The 24,503-nt window shown below is 38.7% G+C and overlaps 1 protein-coding gene and 1 long non-coding RNA gene across 3 annotated transcripts in view; one reads left to right on the plus strand and one right to left on the minus strand.

Annotated features, from left to right (window-relative positions):
• EIF3E (eukaryotic translation initiation factor 3 subunit E) overlaps positions 1 to 4,760 on the minus strand; it is a 47,131-nt gene extending 42,371 nt beyond the window's left edge. For both annotated transcript variants that reach the window (XM_073893103.1, XM_025871003.2), the window contains exon 1: positions 4,607 to 4,760. In XM_073893103.1, coding sequence (XP_073749204.1) covers positions 4,607 to 4,696 — 90 coding nt within the window. In that variant the 5' untranslated portion in view covers positions 4,697 to 4,760. The remainder of the gene's footprint in view (positions 1 to 4,606) is intronic.
• Positions 4,761 to 4,808: 48 nt separating this feature from the next.
• Positions 4,809 to 23,482, plus strand: LOC141372836 (uncharacterized). Its single transcript, XR_012378298.1, has 3 exons — positions 4,809 to 5,448; positions 19,397 to 19,562; positions 22,483 to 23,482. It is a non-coding gene; the product is annotated as an uncharacterized lncRNA (long non-coding RNA).
• The last annotated feature ends 1,021 nt before the right edge of the window (positions 23,483 to 24,503 follow it).

A 24,503-nucleotide genomic window follows, 5' to 3' on the forward strand; every position in this document is an offset into this window, starting at 1 on the left:
TTGCGTACTAAATTTTATTTTGTCAAGGAAAGAAAAATGCAGGAAGATTCCACATTTAAAAGCCTGTGAAAAGATGAAGGTGATGAAATGGTACAGCCATGAGATCAAAACTGAATCTTCCAAACTGCTACAAAAGAGTAAGAAAATAAGGGACTGAAAATGGCTAAAAAATTTTAATAGCCACTTTACAAGAGTATAACCAAATGGCCAAAAACACCAAATATCTCAACTTCATTAATCATACAGAAAATGAAAATTAAAGCCACATTAAAAAACAAAAACAAAAAAATGGCAATACCAGTACTGGTGTAGATTTAGAGCAACTGTACACTTACTCTTCAGGCAGAAGTACAACAGCTTTGGAAAACTGTTTTTATCTCCTAAAATCAAAAATACATTTAGACCTAGTCATTCTGCTCCGTGATACCCAAGAGAACCTGGTGCATATATTCAAAGGACATTTCTAAGAATGTTCATAGTAGTACTACTTTAATAGTCAAGTTTATCAACATTAGAATGGATAAACTGTAATATGTAACAGATTAACATTCAGCATTCGAATTAAAGAACTACAGTTATCCTACCAACTTGGATGACTATCACAATGTTGAATAAAATAAGTCATAAAAACAGTATAATGCTTAATTTCATATATGCAAAATCAAAACCAGGCAAAACTATTCTAGATCAGACTAGTGCTTACCTTTGGGAGGTGTGAGTAGTGACTCAAGGGTCAGAGGAAGGTTTTTAGGATATTTGTAATGTTTTATGGTGGTCACACAAGTGGTTTCACTTCAAAAAATGGTGCTTATATTGGGCACTTTTCTGTATGAATGGTCTATCTGATAAAAAGTTTACTTAAAAAAAAATCAAAGCTTCCTTTCAGTGTACCCTATAGAAACCTAATCTTGTGAAAACATCTTTCCCAAACATGCCAACTTCTTCTTGCCACCCCATTAATAAGCTTTTAATTTGTATTTTCTCTATCTATTGTAGATTCAAAGCACTGCTCCTCAGCCATCAGATCTTACTGGCCTCTTAAATCTGTATCTGCTTATATCACCTTCCCTAAATTCTGCCTTATAACCACACTTACTCTATAAAGGGCAGGCAGTAAATAGTCTAGACTTTTGCACCAAGAAGCAAAAATCTAGGAAACTAGGGGCGCCCGGGCGGTCCGTTGAGCATTTGACTCATGGTTTCAGCTCAGGTCATTATCTCAGGGTCCTGGGATAGAGCCCCAAATGGGGTTCTGCACTCAGCAGGGAGTCCGTTTGAGATTCTCTCTCTCCCTCTTGTCTCTGCCCTCCCCCACGCCAAGTGTGCTCTTTTGCAAGCTCTCTCTCTCTAAAATAAATCTTAAAAAAAAATCTAGGATAATACTTATAAGTACTATAAGAGTTTCCACAATTTCTTTCTTTTTTGAAGCAAAAAATAATGGAGTAAACTTTTTTGTAAAAGAGATCTACTAATGAGATGAATGAAATTTGGGGGGGGTAGGAACTATTAAGGTACCAAAGTTAGTGTTCTATAACTGAAAATGTTTGCAAATGTTCATCTGTTAAAAATTATTTTTAGGGGCCCCCAGGTGGCTCGGTTGGTTAAGTGTCTGCCTTCAGCTCAGGTCATGATCCCAGGGCTCTAGGACAGAACCCCGCATAGATTCCCTGCTCAGCGGGGAACCTGCTTCTCCCTCTCCCTCTGATGCTCCCCCTACTTGTGCTCTCTTGCTCTGTCGAATAAATAACATCTTTAAAAATTAAAAAAAAAAAAGAAAATATTCCTTTGACATCTCTTCCTGCTGTCATCCTCCACAAATTCAACATCCATACTGATGATTCTTAAGAAACTCGAATCTTAAAATTTCCAACTTTCCACAACTTTCATTTAGTACCTCATCTCTAAGATTTAACTTAAATTCATCTTTCACCATTACCATTAAAATGCTTCATTATACCCTCTGTTCTTTTTAATTTTTATAACATCCTTTTTGGTTATCACTTTCCACATTAGTTTAGATGTCATTTTTAGCTATTTCAAAGATTTTCTCATTAGTAATATCATTGATTCCAACCATTTTCTCCAATCAAACATAATTCAATGTCAGTATTTTTGGAAAAAGTCATCTGTCTTGTATGTTCTGGCTAAGGACGACTGTAAAATGTTTCAAAAGCAGGCAATAATGCTATTCAGTCACATCTGTGCTTTTCTCTGCTGATCAGCAATCCATCTCTAAATAACGTATATCTACAAGCATACCTCCAAACATTTCTACACTACTTAAGTAACCTTCCACTGCTGCTCTCGGTTCGAAAATTACATCATCAGCTCTTATAAATGTATGATTTTCAATCTCAGTTGGGCCATCCACACTTACCAATCCTTATACTTTGGTCAGTTTTCTCAGTCCCCATTTCCATTCCTTACCTCACTCCTCAAGACCCCAATTGGCTGCCTCACTCCTCTCTCACACAGGATGGCCTAGCCTCCTAATGGAAAATATTCAGGAATACTCACTTTGTCCCAGAAGGTTACGTGCCTTCCAAGATTGGTGGCAGTATCAACACTCCTACGCATGAGACAGGCTTACTTAAGATGAGAAAGTAACACCTCTGAAGTGCAGAGATATCAAATAATCACTAAAAGCCTTTATGCCAGACTCTCTTTTACATGCTAAGGGCACAGCAGAGAACAAAACAAAGTTCCTGCTCTCATAGAGCTTACAGTATCCAACATGTTACAAATATATCAAATTGTTACTCTTACCAATCATGATCACTGCCTCTATCCTAACCATCTAAAACTCAACCTAAAACCTATCCTCAAAAGTCCTTTTTGCCCACTGAATAGAATCTCTTCAATTTTGACAGCACTCTGCCAGTACTTCTCTGACATGTGTTCCTTTTTGTCTCATATGTAATTATAGATCTTTATCTCCTCTAAAGGATAGGTAAGTTTTTCACCGGTGAAATGTCTGGGTTTTATCCTGGATTTAACACAATTCCATGATAGCCCTATACTTAGTAACTGCTACGTAAATACTCTAGCATCTGTCTTCCTCTTGGTATACTCCAGCCATCTTACCAACATTCTCTACAAAGAGGCAAGTACTGAGCAGTTATTTTCCACGGATTCTCAGCTGCCCTTCATGATTTTGGTCTTACCCCATGAAAAACTAATTTACACTCACATATTCCTTCCTTTTATCTATCTGCCTTGTAAAACAAAAGTGTAAAGAACACATTACAAGAATATGAACTTTGGCTGATTTAGAAGCATTTCTACAAGTAGCTGATAAAGGATTTCAAATATGGCATTTTTCTATTCTTTGATCTTTGGTGAATTATCCTCACACATCCAGGAAGGGAAAAAAAAGAATGTACTGTTTTAGGCAAGCTCTAAAATATAGGTGTAAGTACATCCTACGTGAGGAAAAATAAAGAAAAAACATATCCTCTCATGATAAAGCTTTATATTGCTTTATTTTTACATTCCTGAAATTTACTGAAAATAAACTTTGCTGTTCCCTAACATCACAACTTTAGAGTCCTTAGAAAAGGATCAGATAAATTTGAGGATTATACCTAATGAACAGTCACTACCAGGAAGATCTGAAAAGTTAGCAGAACAATTTAATGTTTATTTGCAGAGCTTTTCTGTTTTATTGTTGTTGAGCCACACAAATCAACTCCCCAAATCTAGAGTTCCCTAAAGTAGACTTACGTTGTAATCGGCTTTCAGATACAGAATTCATTTACTTTTCTGGCCAATAATCAAATCCCTTCATCATAGTAACGTCACTTTATTATAATTACTACAATGTATCGATTTTCCAACAAGCTCAAGATATAACTAAGCCCAATAGTTCAAAACTTTCAGGATTGAGACGTTTTGAAATGAGGTACCAGAACCACAGGCTAATTCAAGGTATCGTGAGTAGCTAAATGAATGTTAACGTTCAAATTTACTCGAAGTCTGTATCACCGGAAAACCACTTTTAAGTAAAAAAAAATTGTCCAGGTTTTTTTTTGGGGGGGGGGAAGCCGTCCCCATCCGACAAAATATGCCACGCTTCTAGGAAGTGGCTACTTACCGAAAAACCAGGAAAACTCTTGGCGAAGAATTCACAACTTCATGTAAATTAAAGTACTAGGTATTTAAGTGTAAATTATTCCAAAGATCCGGCAAACAAAAACACAAAGCCAAGCACACCCCTCCCACAGTTCCCTAAACAAAACCCAAAATCTGTAACACTCCCATTTGCTTTTAAGAAGCAGGCGTTACTACAGGGAAGCTGGCGAATGGTCGGTCAACTTCCGAGAGGAACTGACGCGGAAGTCCCTCCAGCACTGTCACCTCCAGTAGTGAAGCAGAGACCTTTCTCCCCTAAGTTGCCTGCTGTCACCTCACTTCTCGTCACAACCAAATTCTGCGGTGCTAACTGGGACGACGCTCAATTACCAGCAGATCCTTACCGCCCAACTCGGGACCAAACTCGCGGCCGCCTCACACGTGTGTCAGGCCTAGGGCTATCGCCACCGCCTCTCAGCCCTGCCCCGAGCCTCACGCGCTCCCACACCTTCCTCGCGGTCAAAGCCCCCCTCACCTCTTTTACGGAGAGAAACTCAAGCAACGGAAAGACCAGATGCCGATCCAAAAAGTGCGCGATGCGAGTAGTCAAATCGTACTCCGCCATCTTGCCAAGTAAAAAAGGAGTCTGTACTCGCTAAAACTTTATTGATAACGCCGACAAACGAACAAACAGGTCCGCGTTGCGCATGCGCAGTGGCTAAACACGCCAAGAAAAGGGGTGGGGTTCAGCCCGAAGCGCTCAGAGAACAATGGCGCATGCGTGCGGGTCCTCCCTTCTTTTAGGCAGTTCTGGGACGGGGCGGAGCCGCGGGCGTAATTTCTTCTGTTTTTAAGTTTGCAGTATCCTATTCTCCGTTCCGCTAATAAATTTTGGAAAACTGAGATTTGACTGCTGAGGGATTGTTGATTACATTGGGATGCGGCAGAGGACAAGATAATGGGGCTCTTGCTCCCCGGGAAATTGCGTAGGAGAAGGAATACCTGAGGTTTTATTTGGCATATAGCGATCGTTTTGTAATCGTTTGTTAAATTAAGGTGGGACGGGTTTCTAGACGGGAAACAAGTGAAATAATTTTAGATTATAGTAAGAGCCATAATTTGGTGGGGGTAGTCGGGCTGGGTTTATTTAATTCGGGGGGTTAGAGAAAAAACTCAGAGTACCAATTTAACTGAGAGTTGTAGTGACAGAAGGAAGCGACTAAAATTGGAGCCCCGGTAAAACCACGCCTGGTGGATGGCTTAGCAAACGAAAAGCCCACGAGACAGGAAAGGACTTGGTATATTCCAAAAGCTAAATATCCTGTGTGACTAGACAGCGAGGTGAAAGACGTTGAGAAGGGCCAGGTCATGATTAAGGTAAGGAATGTGGATTTTATTCTAAGTGCTCTGAAGTCTCCTTTGCTAGACCGTTTTCATCTTTCAGGCCTCTTCATTTTGGAGTGCCTCAGGGTCTTGGATTTTTTTCCTATGTAAGTGAGTACCCTAGTTGATATCATTCAACCTAAGGGCTTTAAATGCAGTATATACACTGACAACTCCCAAATTATAGCACCAACACAGACTATAGTTAACCACAGACTCACAAAAAATCTATCTAGCCACTCAATATCTCAATATTAACATGTCCAAAACCAAACTCCCCCATGTAGCTCGTCAAAACCTGCTCTTTTTGCGCTCTTCTCCATCTCTATGAATGCTAGTTCCATCTGTCCGCTTGCTCAGACCCAAAACCTTGGAGTCATCTTTGACTTTTCTCTTGCTGTTACACTGTGCACTGAATTCACCAACAAACCCTTTGGTTTTAACATTTGAAGCATATCCGGATCCAGTCAGTTCACACACCACCTCCAAAGTCACATCCTTAGTCCAAACCACCATCATGTCTTGCTTTGATATTTTGGAGTAGCTTCTTCACTAACGACCTTGCTTCCCCTCTTTTCCACCTGTAATTTATTCTCACACAGCAGCCAGAGTGACTTTTCAATATGGTTAAAACTATCCAAGCCTTATTATCTCACACTGACTTCATCTTCATCTCCTCTTCTTTTTCACTCTACTCCAGCCCTAAGCAACACTATTTTCTGTCTGTATAGATTTCCCTATTCAAGACTTTCATATGAATGGAATCATATAATATGTGGCATTTTGTGTCTGACTTTCACTTTGTATAATATCTTCAAAATTCATCCAAGTTGTAGCATGACCAGTACTTCATTTCTTTTCATGGCCAAATAATATTCTATTATATGGCTATACCACATACAGTTTACCCATTCATCCACCGATGGACATTTGGGTTGTTTTCTACCTTTTGGCTACTATGAAGAATGCTGCTGTAAACATCTGTTACAAATTTTTGTGTAGACATGTTTTTAGTTTTCTTGGTTATATACCAGAGATGGAATTGGTGGGATATACAGTAACTATGTTTAATCACTTGAGGAACTGCCAGACTGTACTATAATTTTGCAAGATGTTAACACTGGGGGAAATTGAGTACAGGATACATGGGATCTTACAAGTGCCTGTGAATCTACTATCCCAGAATAAAGTTTCAGTTAAAAAAAAATGATTCCTAGACTTGGGGCATAAGAAACTGGGTTCCCACTGGTGACTAGTAGATGGGGGGGAGAATGGTAAAGGAATAGGTATGGGTGCTAAAATCAGGAATTCTGTTTCAGACAGAATAAGACCCTATCAGATATCCAAGTGGTGATGTGTAGTATGCAAACTGAGATACTATTCTGGATCAGTTGATATAGTTGTTACCACTTACCATGCATGTAACCTTGTACAGTAGACGCCCCCCCCATCCATAGCAGGCACTTTCCAAGACCCCTAGTGGATGCCTGAAACCATGGACAGTACTGAACCCTATATATACTATGCTTTTGCCCATACATATGTATACCTATGATAAAATTTATATTATAAATTAGGTACAAAGTTTCCTAGAAGCCCAAAGACTAAAGTTGTAATAGAATATAGACAGAAAAAGAGGAAGTTAAAGAAATAGCAGCCAAGGCTTCCAGCAGAAGTGAGCTGGGGCAGAGGAAGAAAGCAAGCAGGTAGCAGTATGGAAACTTGCCAAAAAAGGAACAGAGGGCATTTTTGAGAAGCAGAGAGAAATAAGATGCAATTCGGTTTGATTAACATTTTGAACTTTTACCATATGGAAGGTACTAAGCTAGGTGTTAATGGGAATATATAATCAGTAAAGGCTATATAGGAAGACTATATAGGAACTTTCAATCTAATAGGTGGCAATTATTTGTTAATTCTGTATAAATCAAATACTTACAATGTTCTAGGTCCTGGGAATGTAAAACAGATGGCCTTCTCTAGAGAAGTTTATATTTGAGGGGAAGGAGATGGATAAAAACATAAATATATACTTTGTCCAGTGGTGGTGAATGCTATGAAGAACAATATGCAAGGTAGAAGTTAGAGAATGGTGGGGAAAGGCTTCTGATTTATATAATGTGATTAGGGAAGGCCTCTCTGGTAAAGTAGAATGTAAAAAGAGACCTGAAGAAAGTAGGGAACCTGTGGCTCTCTAGAGGAGGAAAATTCCAGGTAAAGGAACGTTAAGTATAAAGGTACTGAAGCAAAATGGCACTTGGTATCAATGAGAAATAGCAAAGAGACTAGAAATTCAAGATCTGACTGAACAAAAGGAAGTATGATAGAAGATGAGTTCAGAGAGGGAGTTGTGGGACAGATGACAATGTTTTGGAAGCCACAGTCAAGACTTTGGGTTGTATTCTGAATGAGGTGGGACGCTATTGGAGAGTTTTGAACAGAGAAATCACATAATCATAGTTTTGCTTTAAAAAGACCACTTCAGGGGCCCCTGGGTGACTCAGACGGTTAAGCGTCTGCCTCCGGCTCAAGTCATGATCTTGGGGTCCCAAAATCAAGCCCCACATCAGGCTCCCTGCTCAGTAGGGAGTCTTCTCCCTCTCCTTCTCCCCCCACCCCTGCTCATGTGCTCTCTCTCTCTTGCTCAAATAAATAAATAAAATCTTAAAAAAAATTTAAAAAGACCACTTCAAAGGTTGAGGGGTAGGGGTGTCAAGCATGTACATAGAGAAACCAGTTAAGAGACCATTGAAATAATTCAAGCAAGAGATGATGGTGGCTTAGACAAGAGTAATAGCCTTGATAAAGTTGTGCACAGTAACAAAATTCTGAATATATTTTAAATGTAGAGCTGTCAAATATGCTAATGGATTAGATGAGAAAAAGAATGGGTCAAAGATGACTCCAAGGTCTAGAACTGAGAGGCCATTTACTAAAATGAGGAAGGGTGTGATAGATGCATGCTTTAGAGGAGAGAAGTCGAGAGTTTAGGTGTGGCCATACTATGTTTTGGATGCCTATTAGACATCTAATTACAACTGATTAGTGGTGTATATGAATTTGGAATGAAAAGCTGGAGACAGAAAACTAGATCTTGTCAACCTATTGATGAAATTTACAACATATGACTGAGTGAGATCAGAGTACGAGTGTGTTTGAAAAAGATACAAGGAAGGCTAAATCTTAGGCACTTCAACTTGTAGAGGTTGGGACAACTTAGATCAAGTAAAAAAGCTAGGGATGGGCCAGTAGGTGGTGGAGAGAAGAGAAGAAAGAGTAAGTGTCCCAGGCACCAAAGGAAGAGAGTGGTCCAAGCAGCAAAGAGCAATGAACTATGTCTATTGGTGCTGTTAGTTCAAGAAGACAACTGACTATTGCCCTTTGGTGTGGTTATTGATGACCTTGATAAAAGCAGTTTCAGTGAGTAGTGGATGAAAGTCTATTTTGTGCGAGCTTAAAAGATGGGAGAAGTGAAACAACATATATAAACATATCTTTTGAGGAATTTTGGTAGAAAGGGAAGCAGTAAAATAGGGCTATGGATGTGCAGTCTAGGGAGGGTGTTTTAAAAGATGTGTATATACTGATTGACATTCAATACTTATATATATAACTGTAATGGAAGGATAGATTATTAGCAGAAACTGTAGGGAATATGAGAAGAGCATGCGTCCCAGTCAGGCTGATCCCAGAGATTGATTCTCAGTGGGAGTAGAGAAAATGGAGAAATATGGGTGGTTGGATGTCTTTTGTATTGGGACTACTGACTTTTTACAACAGCTATGGAAGAGAGCATTCTAGGGGTTCAGGAACAATTTGAACATTGTAGAGATACAAAAACAGGAAAATAGAAGAAATTCTTGAGAAAGACAGCTTGGGAAGTTAGCTGAAGATCGAAGACTAGGGAGGATATGCCAGAAAAGATGGGGGCCAAATAGTAGAAAGCTTATGTGAAGAATTTAAAATTTATCTGAGGTCATGAGGAACCTTAAAGTATTTTTAAATATGAGAGTGAATAATTCTCTGTGTTTCAGGAAGATAATTCTGACAGTTGTGTGGACAGTGGATTAGATAGGTGAAATGCAGCCAGACTGTGGAACGTCTTCAAAACCAGACTGGGAAACTTGGATTTGATCAGATAGGCAATGGGAGCCACTCATTAAGTTCTTAAATAAAAAAATACATGAAAACAGTGGTGTTTTGTCCTTTAAAATTAAACTAGAAGTGATTTACAAGTTGGATTAAAGTGGTGACAGATTGGAAACTCTGCTGATTTGCCTGGCTTTTCCCCTGGAATTTTCCTTGCTGGTTTATGAAAATATCTTGTTTCTTTTTATAAGAGATTCAGCCCCAAATATGGAAAATCTGACTTTCTTGCTTTAGTCTCTTCCTAGTGTTTTAGTTAAAAAGAGATATTACAGAAGAAGGACAGGCAAGGCCTCACCTGGTACTCAGTGGTATTTGATTCTCATTCATTTGTTAGATATTGATTAAATACTTTCCATTGGCTATCACCAAGTCAGACTCTAGGGAAACAAAGAAAGGAAACCAGCCTCAGCCGACAGGGAGCTTATAGTTTATCAGTAGTAGCAGGTGTGTAAAATGTAAAATAATCATAGCACAGTGTGAGGAAGTCCATGCACAGAGTGCTCCTGAGAGTCCAAGGGAAGGAATGATTTGCTGCCAGAGGAAGTTGGAGCTTCATGGGGAAGGTAACATTTGACTACCTGTATCTGAATTGATGTTCAGCTAGCTAAGCAAAGGGGAAGAATGTTTCAGACAGAGGGATGAGCAGGCACACAGGCTTGGCCTTGGGAAAAAGCCTAGGGTGATCAAAGACATTGAGAAGGTCTTTATGCCTAGAGGGTGCCATGTGTGATGTTGAGTGGCAGAATAATAACTCTGATAACTCTTTTAACATCTCCCTTTGACAGATCCTCTGTCTTTCTAGTTCAGGCTCTGATCATCTCTCATATAGACTACTGGAATAGTCTTTCAAAGGTTCTCACTGTCCCCAGTCCTGTGTTCATCTAACCTAACCTCCCCTCTTCTGTCTGGATGACTTAAATATACATCTAACTTTGCTATGAATTGAATTGTGCCCCCAACTCCCAAAATTCATATGTTGAAGTCCTAACCCATCGTAGCTTAAAATGTAATTGTATTTGGGGCACCTGGGTGGCTCAGTTGGTTAAGCGACTGCCTTCGGCTCAGGTCATGATCCTGGAGTCCCAGGATCAAGTCCCACATCGGGCTCCCTGCTCAGCAGGGAGTCTGCTTCTCCCTCTGACCCTCTTCCCTCTCGTGCTCTCTATCTCTCATTCTCTCTCTCTCAAATAAATAAATAAAATCTTTAAAAAAAATGTAATTGTATTTGGAGATAGGGTCTTTAAAGGGGATAATTAGGGTGCCTGTGTGACTCAGCCAGTTAAGCGTCTGCCTTCGGCTCAGGTCATGATCCCAGGGTCCTGGAATCGAGTCCCACATCGGGCTCCCTGCTCAGCGGGGTGTCTGCTTCTCCCTCTGACCCTCCCCCCTGCTCATGCTCTCTCTCTCTTTCAAATAAATAAATAATTTAAAAAATAATTTAAAAAATAAAGGGGATAATTAAGTTAAAATGAGGTCATTAGCTGAGCCCTAATCAAATATGACCGGTATCCACATAAGACAAGGAGATTAAGACACACACACGTACAGAGGAAAGACCATGTGAAGACGTGGGGAGAAGAGGGCCATCTACAAGCCAAGGAGGGAGGCCTTTAGAGGAAAGAACACTGCCGACACCTTGATCTTGGACTTCTAGCCTGTTATTAAGCCATCCAATGTGTGGTACTTTATTATGGCAGCCCTAGCACACTAATACACTTTGCACTTCCTATTTCATATAGTAAAAGTCAAAACTTCTTATCACACTATATCAAGTTCTTTAGAAATTTATCTCTCCAGAACCTTATGCCTTTCCATGCTAAGCTCTGCTTAAACAAACCACCAGGTTTATTGTTTTTCTACATTAAGAAGCAAGGAAGATCCCAAATAAACAACCTAACTCTACACCTTAAAGAACTAGAAAAAGAAGAACAAGCCCAGAGTTAGTAGAGGAAAGAAAATAATAAAGAGTAGAGCAGAAATAAATGAAATCGACAACAGACAAACAGTAAAGAAGATTAACCAAACTAAGAGTTGTTTCTTTGAGAAGATAAAATTGATAAATCTTTAGCTAGCTTAACCAAGGAACAAAAACAGAGGATGCAGATCAACAAGATTATAAATGAAAAGACATTACAACTGATACATCAGAAATACTAAGGATTATAAGAAGCTCCTAGAACAACTATACACCAACAAACTGGACAACCTACAAGAAATGGAAAACAAATTCTTAGAAACATATAAGTTATCAAGACTGAATCAGGAAGAAACAAAATCTGAATAGACCAATTACTAGTAAGGAGATTGAATCAGTAATAAAAACTCTCCCAGTGAAGAGAAGCCAAGGACCAAATGGCTTCACTGGTAGATTTTACTATTTAAATAAGATTTAACACCAACTCCCCCAAAAAATCAAAGAGGAAGGAACACTCCCAAACTCATTTTATGAGGCCAGCATTATCCTGATAATAAAACTAGAAAAGGATACTACTAGACAAAACTATAGGCCAATATCCCGGTAAATACAGGTGCAAAAACTCTCAATAAAATACCAGCAAACAAAATTCAGCAGCACATTAAAAGGATCATTCACTATGATCAGTGGGATTAATCGTGGGATTCAAGGATGGTCCAACATATGCAAATCAATCAATGTGATACATCACACTAATAGAATGAAAGAAGAATCATATGATCATCTCAATAGACAAAATGTGTCTATTACACATCTACATCCAGGTGTTGTTTAAGTCTTTTTTTTTCTGAAATAATTATTTGACAAAATTCAACAATCATTTGTGATAAAAGTTCTTAATAAATTAGGTATAGAAGGAGCACATCTCAACATAATAAAGGTCATGTATGACAAGCTGAGAACATCATACTCAGCGGTGAAAGGCTGAAAGCTTTTCCTCAAAAGATCAGGAGCAAGACACGTGTGTCCACTCTCACTACTCCTATTCATTATAGTCCTGCAAGTCCTACCTAGAGCAGTCAAGCAAGAAAAAGAAATAAAAGGTATCAGAATTGGAAAGGAAGAAGTAAAATTGTCTCTATTTGCAGATGACATGATTTTATATAGAGATAATCCCAAAGACTCAACCCAAAACTGTTAGGTCTAGTCAATGAATTCAGTAAATTTGCAGGATACAAAATTAACATATAAAAATCAGTGGTGTTTCTATACACTAACAACAAATTTTCCGGAAAAGAAAGAAAGAAATCCCATTTACAATAACATCAAAAATAAAATACTCAGGAATAAATTTAACCAAGAAGATAAAAAATCACTACTCTGAAAACTACAAGACATTGATGAAAGAAATCAACAAAGACACAAATAAATGGAAATGTGCCTCATGTTGATAGAGTAAAAGAATTAGTATTGGGGTGTCTGGGTGGCTCAGTCAATTAAACTTCTGACTCTTGATTTCGACTCAGGTCATGATCTCGGGCGTGAGATCAAGCCCCATGTTGGGCTCGCACAGAGTGTGGAGCCTGCATAAGATTCTCTCTCCTTTGGCCTTCTCCCCCACCCAAAAAGAATTAATATTGTTAAAATATCAATACTGCCAAAGCCATCTATAGATTCAATGCAATCCCAATCAAGAATCCAATGGAATCTTCTACTTTCTACAGAGGTGGAAAAAAACCTTCTAAAATGTATGTGGAACCAAGCATTTTACTGTTTCATCACTTGCTCTCCAGCAGGTCATTCAAATTAAAATGCCCTTCTGCCCCATCCCACCCCACAACCTTTTCACTTTATAAGACTCAAATGAAGCATCCTCTTTCCCATTCTGTATCTGAAGTAATCAGTCTCTCTTTCTATGCCCTCTCTACTGGCAACAAACTTTTATTTCAGCCTGTAACAATCTAGCTCACTTTTTCTTTTTTTACATGTTTTTTTCCTCCTACTATACTAAAGGCTATGTGTGTATAAGGACTTGAGTATAAGGACTATGAATATCTGTCTTTAAGTCCCCATTCCTGCCTTAGTACGTGGCACATAACAAGTACTCAATAGATGCTATGGAAACGAATAAATGTGTATAGAGACGGGATATCCAGACCTACATGTTCTTGAAAGAAATTCAACCATATTTTGAAATAGTTTAATGAATACCTATCACTACTATGGGGGCACATTTTTTAAAATGCTCGTGTCTCCTGATTTAATAGCTCTGTTAGATATTTATAAGTAACATTAAATAATATTATTTGTAATCCAATTACCCCCTTTATATACTGCATGCAGATGCCTATTGCATTTTTTTAAAAGATTTTATTTATTTGAGAGAGTGAGCAAGAGATTGAGAGAGAGAACGAGCAGTGGGGAGGGGAAGAGGGAGAGAGAGAGAGAAGTAGACTCCCTGCTGAGCAGGAAGCCTGACGCGGGGCTCCATCCCAGGACCCTGAGATCATGACCTGAGCCCAAAGCAGGTGTTTAACCGACTGAGCCACCCAGGCGGCCTGCCTATTGCATTTTACTGTCTGCCTTCTTTATTTATATTTCCAGTTCATGTATTCAAAACACATTTGTTCCTATTTTGTGCCAGACAGAGTGCTAGATTCTGCGGGTAAAAAAAAATGACTAAAACACTGTTTCTCTCTAAAGGAACTCATAGGTAGAAGGGACAGATACATAAACCAGTAGTTATACTTTAGTGTGGTAAGTGCAATGATAGAAATGTACAGGAGGTATTAATGGAGTAGTTTAATTAGATTGAAAGCATAGACATATCTTACATCTAGGTGTTGTCTTTTTTTTTCCCCCAAATAATTATTGCTTCTTGGAGTGTGTATCTTCAGAAGATGACTTTTTCCTGACCTTATTCTCTTGCCCTTGAGGAACTTTCTTGTAACTCCTTATGTACTGATTCCACCCAATGCCTGTGTGAGAATTTCCAGAAGCCTCTGTCCTGCTGTCATCCTCATTAAAGTATCACAGAGAGAGAAGGCGCCTTTGGAGGACTTGAATCCCCTTCTTTCTTCACTTACCACCTCATATAAAGCTAGGATTGACAGCTAATTCTATTCGACTCTGAGACCTCGTAATAAGCACAGTAAAAGGATATTGGGCAAAGGGAACCATCACTGCTCTTATCTGTCTCCAATACCGGTACCTGGAATGTGGCTACCCCATTCTTGAGGGAAAGTAGCAATTATCAGTAGTTGGGAGTATCTCAGAGGAATCTAAAAGAATTGTGATGAATCGAAAAGAGTTGACAAGCTAATATAAACCACTAGCCACTTCAAAACATAATTAAAATACCTGTGTATCTGTTCAAATACTTCCAATTCTGTGTGTCTTTTATAGAATATTCTGTGTTGGTATTATCTGTCTTTAAAAATTCCTGCAGTACAAATAAACTCTTCCTCCCTGATTACCAGACCGATGTGGTTGGTTAACATACTAAACGATAGAAATATGTACTGAAATGCAGTACAAGCTTCTGATAATGACATTTGTCATTTGAATACATTCTCTTATGTGATAACAACGAGCTCCAATTATCTGGCTAAAAATCCTATTTAGCATTTATTTGGAAATTTTGATGTAAAAAATGTGGCCTCTTTAAGAATGTAATTGTTTGATAAAGTTTCCATGTTACTTTAAGTTATATATCTCAAGCCAATGCTAGGATCTATTGGCTACGAAGGCATTAAGCTAGTATTGCATGCAAGTCCAGTTACTGCTGATCTAGCCAAAAAATAAAAAGTAAATATTGAGATGATATAGGGAGCCAGGCAGAATTTTCAGCCTGGAACCCAAACAAGAAAACATAGTTTTCTAGGGACTCCAGCGTCCCAAGCAGAATAGTTAAGTAGGAGAACAGTAACACTGTTCATACTTGTGGTATACCCTTTGTCATATTGTATTTACTTGATCTGTTTTACATGTCAGTCCCTTCCACTGAACTATGAGTTCTAAAAGATCAGGAATGAGGCATATTTATGTCTATACCCATGTACCTTTTGGAGGAAATAAAGAAAAAGGGGGTGGAGCCCTGTAGGTAGCCCCAAAGGAGAATAACAAGTGGGATTTATTGGAAGGCATTTAAATATTTTAATATTATCAAACTAATGGTAAGAGACTGCGGATATGGTTAGTGAAGTCTTCCCTGACTTTCTCATTTAGAATAGCTTCCTCCAACATTTCAATACCTTGTTTATTTCCCTACCAGTGCTATCACCATCTGTAATGACCTTGTTTATTTGTTTACTGGTTTAAATCTTCCTCACCTCAAGGTAATTTCATGAAGGCAGGAACCCAATCTGTGGTCTTGTTGGTTACTTCCTGATAACGACTTGTTGCTTAATAACTATTTGCTGAATGAATCTTTGAATGAATTAATATGTTATTTAGGCGGAATACGTTTGTGTCCTGAAAATGTCTTCCGTGATACAAAAGGCTTATACACCAGGGTGCACGAGGAGAGATAGAACTATTGAAAAAGGAAAGAATGTAAAAATGCCTTGATTCCTGGTGTTTGATCTCTGAGAGAGAGATCAACCCTTTTTATTCTCCTACGTGACAATGGAAAATGAACTCAACGCCATGGAGGAAAGGGGCTGGGTTAGTGTTACTCTTACCTTTGAAGACTTCTCTGAGTCCTAGAGATCAAGAATGAGGGAGTTGTTACAGGCATTAAGCTCCATTTATTTAACAAAAGTATTCTGTACCTGTTTTGTGACAAGAACTGAGTGGGGCCACAAGATACAAAGATGGGTAAGAGAAAGGCTGTAAAGCAGCAACAGGTAAAAACCAGAGCTCCCAGTCTGTAGCTGCTGGAAAAGATCTGTGTACTAGCTTGACAGTTTTTTTTTTTTTAATCTTTCTTCATTTCTTTTTCATTTTTAAGATAATTTTTTTTTTAAAATTAGAAATTTTCCTTTTTCACTTTCTTTTTTAAGGCATTAACATAATTTTTAATTTACAGATTAATCATCTAATTATTAATCATCTAATTCTTTTCTAAGTTCTGTCATCTCAATGCTGAGCCTTTCTAATTCTGATTGATGATATTCTCTCACATCTTGAATCACTTTCTTAATGTCTTTTAGGCTTGTTTTGAAAGGGTGGGTTACAGTTTGGAGCTGTTTTGTGGGCACATCTTCCTGACCTGCTTTCCTTGTTTGTAGGAATGTTAGTTTGCTCCTTATTCCTTTTTTCTTATAATATTTGTTTTAATTTTATTTTATTATGCTATATTAATCACCATATATCATTAGTTTTTGATGTAGTGTTCCATGATTCATTGTTTGCGTATAACACCCAGGGCTCCACGCAGAACGTGCCCTCTTTAATACCCATCACCAGGCTAACCCATCCCCCAACCCCCTCCCCTCTAGAACCCTCAGTTTGTTTCCTGAGATGAAGAATTCCTCATATCAGTAAGATCATATGATACATGTCTTTCTCTGATTGGCTTATTTCGCTTAGCATAATACTCTCCAGTTCCATCCACCTCTTATAATATTTTTATGTGGGATTTTCCCTCGATACTCTTCTCACGCTCATTTCTATGGGAAATTAGGTTTTTTTCCTCAACATTTACAGTGACGCTGGTGGAGAAAAACTTTTCTGACTTCAGCATGCTCCCTCTTCTGTTGCTCTTGTGTAGTGGTCAAAACCTTGCTGGCTTGCTGTCTGGAATTCTCTGACCCCGTTTCCTCCCCCCCCCCCGCCCCCCCCCCCCCCCCCACCTTTTTTGTCCTTTGTCCCAGTTGTCCAGCTCTTGCTGAGATTCATTCTGCACGCCGCAGCTTCTCCCCAGTGTGGAGCCGTGCGCCAGATCAGAGCACTGAGAGTCGCAGGGTTTGGAGTCCCAGGGAGCGCTTCTGCTCTGGCCCCTGCAGTTCCGCGGGCTGGAGCGCCGCCCCGGCAGAACGGGCCAAGCGCCAGTTCCCCGCCGAGCCGAGCGGGGCGGGCTGCTGAGCCTGGAGCTGCGGCGCCGTCGCGGCGGCCGTGACCGAGCGCACCTTCCGGCACCTGCCGGCACCTGAGCTCCCCTGCGCACACCTATCGCTGAGCTTTGGCCTCTTCGCAGCTGCCGCCTGCTGGCTTCCTTCTTCCTCCCGCCCTGACCCTGAGAAGCTAATGGGGATTTGGCTCCACCCGCTTTTATTTGGGGTGCCCTAGCTTTGTCGTAAATTTGGCTCAGGCGTTTTGGCTTTGCCACCTAGTTGCTGTGTTTTTGTAGTTGTTGTTTGCTTGCTTTTGCTTTGTTTTGTAGGAATTTAAAGATTTAAAACTTGGGGTTCCACCATCTCCCCCGAATCCCGGTCAACTGCATCTAAAACTGAGAGAAACCTGGGGCTAAGTAGATATGACCTTCCACACGGGCTCTTTGAATTAAAGAGGGGTGCTAAATGTTTATCAAATGTATGCTTCCCCTTTTCTGTATCATCACTCCCTATACATACAGCGGCTTATTTCTTCCCTAACCAATTCTGCTGTCCTCAACCTCCATGCTTGCTTTAAGTATATTCCCTAACATGCACAGAGGACCATGTCACTCCTCTGTTTCTACGGACTAAATCCCCAACTCCTTGGCAAGGCATGCAAGACTCTCCATAATTGGGGCCTTTCTCTGTTGTCTAACCTGCTGCACAACCGTCAAACTCTGTGTGTTTATACCACTGGCCTGCTTGTGGTCAGACACATATGACATTGTTTCATGCCTCAGTGCTTCCGTGCATCCTATTGCTTCTGCTTGTAATGCGTTTCTCACCTTTCTTCTTCTGGCTAATTCTTGACTCGACTTTCCAAACTTCATTGCCCTCCTCTTGGATCTTAAAGCAACTTGTACTTCTTGTCATTTACCAGGTAAGATGTATATAGTCTGCTAAAGGGTCTCTCCCGTCCACTTGGCGATAAACTAGGGACCGCATCTCACCTATGTGTGTCTCAATCACATAATGTGCCTTGCACAAAGATGATTAATAATAGTTTGCCTGCTTCTTGCTTCTACCTGTCCTTTCTAAGTCATTTTACCTGCTATTTGGTAGTAGCTATGCCCTATTTCATTTACTGCAATGGTATGTTAAAAGAAAAGAAATCTAATGTCTCTCTGGCTCAGGTACTTCTTCTGGGTTTCAGATCATGTATTTATTCACTGCTTGGGTAGCACCTGCACTTGTATATCTCCCAGGAATCCAAAATCAAGATCCAGCTCTCCACTACTGTTCCCTTTTGTCATCAACAGCACCTTGTTGATCATGCTAGGAAATAGGAGTCACACTAAATCATTCTGTTTTCTCAACTCTCCGGTCATCAAGTCCTATTGATTCCGCCTTCCGAGCCTATTTCAGCTCCAATTCTTTTCTAATCCACTGTCACTGTACCACCTGAAGCCATATAATCTCTCACCCAAAGGCTTTTAAAAGAAATTTCTAACTATATTCCTGTATCTACTCTTAACTTTCTCTCATCTCATCGATGTTACATATGACAGACACAATTACTCTTTATGAAAATCTGATCAGTTTGTTCTCTGCTTAAAACCACTCAATGGCTTTTCATTGTTTTTAGCGTGAAGTCTGAAAATCTGTAAAATGGCTTCTAAATTCCTGTTCCTTTTGCTCACTGATTTCCTTTAAATTTCTCAAATTCAGCCAACTCCTTCCTATCACCCAGTCAAGCTATTTCCTCTGCCTGGATCATCCGCCCCATCCTCTGTAGCCCCCTTGCCAGGCCAAACTCACCCTTTGGCTTTAATATGGTAACACTTTTCTTTCTTCTTCTTCTTTTTTTTTTTAAGATTTTATTTATTTATTTGCCAGAGAGATACAGAGAGAGCACAAGCAGGGGGAGCGGCAGGCAGAGGGAGAAGGAGAAGCAGGCTCCCCACTGAGGAGGGAGCCCGACGCGGGACTCGATCCCAGGACACTGAGATCACGACCTGAACCGAAGGCAGACGCTCAACCATCTGAGCCACTCAGGCGTCCCAGTGGTAACACTTTTCTGCTCTTTATAGTTATAGTCACTTATAAATGTATCCCTAAAAATAGTTTGCATTTGCTTGTTTTAGAACTTCACGTAAGTGAAATCAAATTCTACAAATCTTTTTATGCCTTGTATTTTATATTCAACATGTTTGAAGGATCCATCCATGTTGCTGAATGTATAATTTGTTCATTTTTGTTGCTCTATAATATTCTACATTTTCTTAAAAGCTATTCTAAAATCAATGAACTTTAGGGTTGTTTTCAGTCTGGGGTTGTAATGAATTATGAATAATGTTGCTATGATCCTTCTTATACATGTATCCTGATCTATCAGTGCACCCATTTCTCCATGGTATATACTTATGACCTTTGACAATTAATGCCAGATTGTTTTCTAGAGTGGACATTCCAGATTATACCCACAGGGTTGTTTTAGTCTGGGGTTGTAATGAATTATGAATAATGCTGCTATGATCCTTCTTATACATGTATACTGATCTATCAGTGCACCCATTTCTCCATGGTATATACTTATGACCTTTGACAATTAATGCCAGATTGTTTTCTGGAGTGGACATTCCAGATTATACCCATAGGGTTATTTTCAGTCTGGGATTGTAATGAATTATGAATAATGCTGCTATGATCTTTCTTATACATGTATCCTGATCTATCACTGCACCCATTTCTTCACAATATATACTTATGACCTTTGACAGTTAATGCCAGATTGTTTTCTAGAGTGGACATTCCATATACCCAACCAGGAATATATGAGAGTTACTACTGCTATGCATCCTTGCTGACACTTTTAATTCATGCCAATCTGATGGAGGAATGTTTTGCTTACACTTTTTATAATAAATTGATACTTTATAAAGTAATATGGCAATAGTGGTCACTTGTTTCCAAAGCTGGCCACAACAATGCCTCCAATCCTACATGCCCTTCTGCAATGTGATTTTGTAGTTTCTCCATTAAAAAATGGAGTCTCTTTCTCTTCCCCCTAAATCTGAGCTGGTGCCATGACTTGTTTTGACTTCTAGATCTAGGTCTTATGAAGCCTGGTAGTTTCTACTTTCACTCTCATGGTATGCAGCTGCCATATAAATTCAGGCTAGACTAATGAATGATGAGAGACTACATAGAAAGAGAGAGGCCAAGCCAGCCCCCAGCTATTCCAGCTACCCCAGCTAAGGTGCCAGATGCATGAGTGAAGTCATCTCAGATATTCCCACCTCGACTGAGCTTTCAGCTGAATGCAACTGCATGAGTGAACCCTCCATATCAATTTTTTTAACAATCTATCTTAAAGAAATGTTTTAAAATGAAGGTTTAAAATATGTACAAAAATGTTAATCATGGTGATATTTGCATTTTTTAAAAAAAGTGGAAACAACCTCTATGTTTAAAATTTTAAATGTGGAGTAATTAAATTATGATGCTTTCATAAGGTAGAACACTCTACAGGCAAAACTACATTGAAAGGATTTTTAATGACTTTGGAAAATACTGAAGAAAAATATCAGGTGGTGGTAAGGGCAAGATCATTATATATTTATACATATATTCTTGTTTAAAAATTGTACATTGAAAAACCCTGGAAAAAACAAATCCATCTATTAACAATAGTGTGGTTTTTCAAAGGGTTTTCCCCCTAGTCTTTGAAAGTTTTCTACAGAGAAGATATATTACTTATAAGAGAAAAGATGCTAATGCCATTTTTTGGGACAGTAAAAAATTCCCCTAATTTGAAAGTTGTGCAGGCTGTGGAACTCTGCTTCCCCTGGTGGCAATCAGTTCAAATTTCAGGAGCAGACCTGAAGGCCTGGTAGCCCAAATTTTTGAAATTGGTAGACAGAGTTTCTAACTCTTTATTTTTCTAAATTAAAAATAAACTCTACTATTTTACTGTTAGAATTATTTCATAAAAGAAATGACATTTCAAAGTCCTGAATGTAAGAAGAACATAATTGCAAAATAAGACAACCCTTTAAACATATTTAACTTTATGAAAAACTCACTAGGGACTTTGAAATTTTCATTTTGCCATGGACTGGTGGAGACTTCATCTGGGAGACTGGCTCAAAGAGAGGAAAAAAAAAAACAACAACACTGAACTTAAGCCTACACGGGGATATCAAAAGGCCTATATATTCTTACTCAGTAGAAAACGACCTAGATTTCCGAATAAAATTATCTTCCAAGTTGAGAGGGATGAAACTTCCAGAGTCAGGAGTCAAATTCGGCTTTCTTCAAGGGCAGAGTTTGTCCAGGTGGAGGTGCTTATTCAATATTCAACTTCAAGGGCGCTCTCCCAGACCTACTGATAATGAATCTCTGGGAGTATGGCCTAGGAACCTACATTTTTAACAGCATCCACAGGGGAGATTTATACACCTGACATTGAAGGAGACATTGCCTTTTAAGGGTTGTCTATCTTGATCTGGTTGGTGGATCATGACTGTAATGTGTAAAAATTCATCAAGGTGTACACTTAACTTTTATACTTCATGAAAGTTATACCTCAGTAAAAAGTAAAAAGAAACAAAAAAACAGTAAGAGTTACATAATTGCCTTAGCAAAATAAATTTAGTAAATTTTAATTCATACTAGCAATCATGATTTATATATTTCTGTTGCTCTGAAGCAGATTGTTTTGCATTTTGTTGGCAAATTTAGGCACTGGTTATTTTAGAAACAATTTTTAAATAGTTTTGGTTAAAATAGTCTAATTTTTTAATGGAAAAATAATTCTAGTGTATAGCCAAATTTATTTGAAAAACAAGCCATTATTTTGTTTTCTTTCATATAGATAACATTCATTACTATAGATTGTTAAAAGTTTGTATTTCTTCAGAAAGTTGATGTTTCAAGTAAATTGTACGTTTAAACCCCTATGTTTTTTGTTTTGTGAATATGTAGAAATGAAAACTGTAAGAAGAAAGAGAGGAAGAGAGGGAGGGAGGAAAGAAAGAAGAGAAAGCAAAAGCAAAGCAAAGAAGGAACGTGGAACAAACAGTACCCTAAGGACAAAATATTTCTGCCCATCCCCTCAAAATAAATCCCCTCATATAGCTTAAGACATTTCACATGTTTTGATTGTTAGTTTTATCTTAACTATTCTCTGATTCCCACTTAGAACAGCTTCTTAATGCATAATACCTTATTGTAACACTTTATGTTGGAACATATTTTGTAGTTGTTGCTACTGATGTGTACTTACAAGCTTTGTTATTATTGTTTAAAATGTGTGACCATTTCTGTGTTGGAAAGAGAGAAGCAGGGACTCACTAAGGGGCAGAGTACCTTAAATAATCTGTGCCTTCTCATTCTGATGCCTGATTTATCTCACACCTTCACAATTTTACTGGAGTCAGAAGGAGGCCTGTTTTCTCTTGGAATGCTACGTTCCTGGGGGGAATGAAGTGCTCAGAGTCTTTAACCCTGTATTGGAGTGTCCCCTGAGTAGTTAGCATCTGGGTATGGCCGTCATCACAGTAATGAAAGGTAGAGCAGGCCAGAACTGACCTCTGCCCCGGGGAAAAGCTGGATCAACACCAAATCTACCATGGCTTTTCCCAGTGTTGCAAAAATAATGGGTTATGGCATCTATATAAAATACTTCTGCAGTCTTGCATTTAATTTGTGTTATTGTCACCCAGCCTACATACAATTAGGAAATAATAGTTAATGATATTGCTATAAAAATTTAGGGGATTATAAGCCATAATTTTCATAACAACAATTACAGGCTGTTAGTGTTAACTCTGTTTTTCTCATACACATATAATAGTGTCTTTCTCTCTTTTTTCAATAATAAATAGTGCTAAAAATTTTAGAAGGATTTCTGAAATATAGTAAATAACCCACATTTGTTCAGAAATTATTTCCTTAGTATTACAAGGAGAGAGAAACTTTTTTTTATTATGTTAATCACCATACATTACATAAGGAGAGAGAAACTTCTAAACTAGATGGCTCATCTGACTTATTTTGTATTTATTTAAAAAATTATATTGCTGGGCACCTGGGTGGCTCAGATGGTTGAGCATCTGCCTTCGGCTCAGGTCGTGTTTGGGATTGAGTCCCGCGTCGGGCTCCCTGCTCAGCGGGAAGCCTGCTTCTCCCTCTCCCACTCCCTCTGTTTGTGTTCCCTCTCGCTGTGCCTCTCTCTGTCAAATAGATAAATAAAATCTTTAAAAAAAATACAATAAAATAAACATGGAATACTATTTCTACTTTGCAGGCTATTTTGCAAAGTGCTTTTTCATTTTATGTATTTTGAATATATTACCTAGTATTATTACTTTGCTATGAAATCTATATTCTGGCATATGTTTATAGTACAATTTTTAACAATCCTTTTATTGCAAACATGCTATTTTCATTTTTTTTGTCATGGTAAATTGAACTACACTGATCATATTTATTGATTTTATGATAGTTTCTGTATTAGTTTCTGGAGTCCCTTGTTACAAAGTACCACGAACTTTGTGGATATAAACAATAGAAGTTATTCTCATAGTTCTAGGGGCTAAAAATCTGAAACCTGGCAGGACCACACTGACCCTACAATTCTATGGGATCATGTTCCTTTCATTTTCTGGCTTCTGGGTGGCTATTAACATTCTTTGACTTTTGGCTGCATCAGTTGCAATATCTGCCTCAGTGGTCACATTGCCTCCACCTCATCTCTATGTAATCTCCCTCTGCCTTAATCTTTTAATAATGTTTGTCATTGGATTTAGGGCCCACCCAGACAATACAGAATGATCTTATCATCTCAAGATCCTTAACTAAATGACAACTGCGAAGACTCATTTTCCATATAAATTAACACCAACAAGTTCTGGGGATTAGGACATGGACAGACTGGGTGGAGGGAGGGAGCACTATTCAACCCACAACAGTTTCATTAAGATACATTTCTAAAATTAGAATGG

Source organism: Callorhinus ursinus, unplaced genomic scaffold (assembly GCF_003265705.2).
Source record: "Callorhinus ursinus isolate GAN/ISIS: 27379988/994484 unplaced genomic scaffold, GSC_fseal_2.0 scaffold5, whole genome shotgun sequence".
Classification (NCBI taxonomy): domain Eukaryota; kingdom Metazoa; phylum Chordata; class Mammalia; order Carnivora; family Otariidae; genus Callorhinus; species Callorhinus ursinus.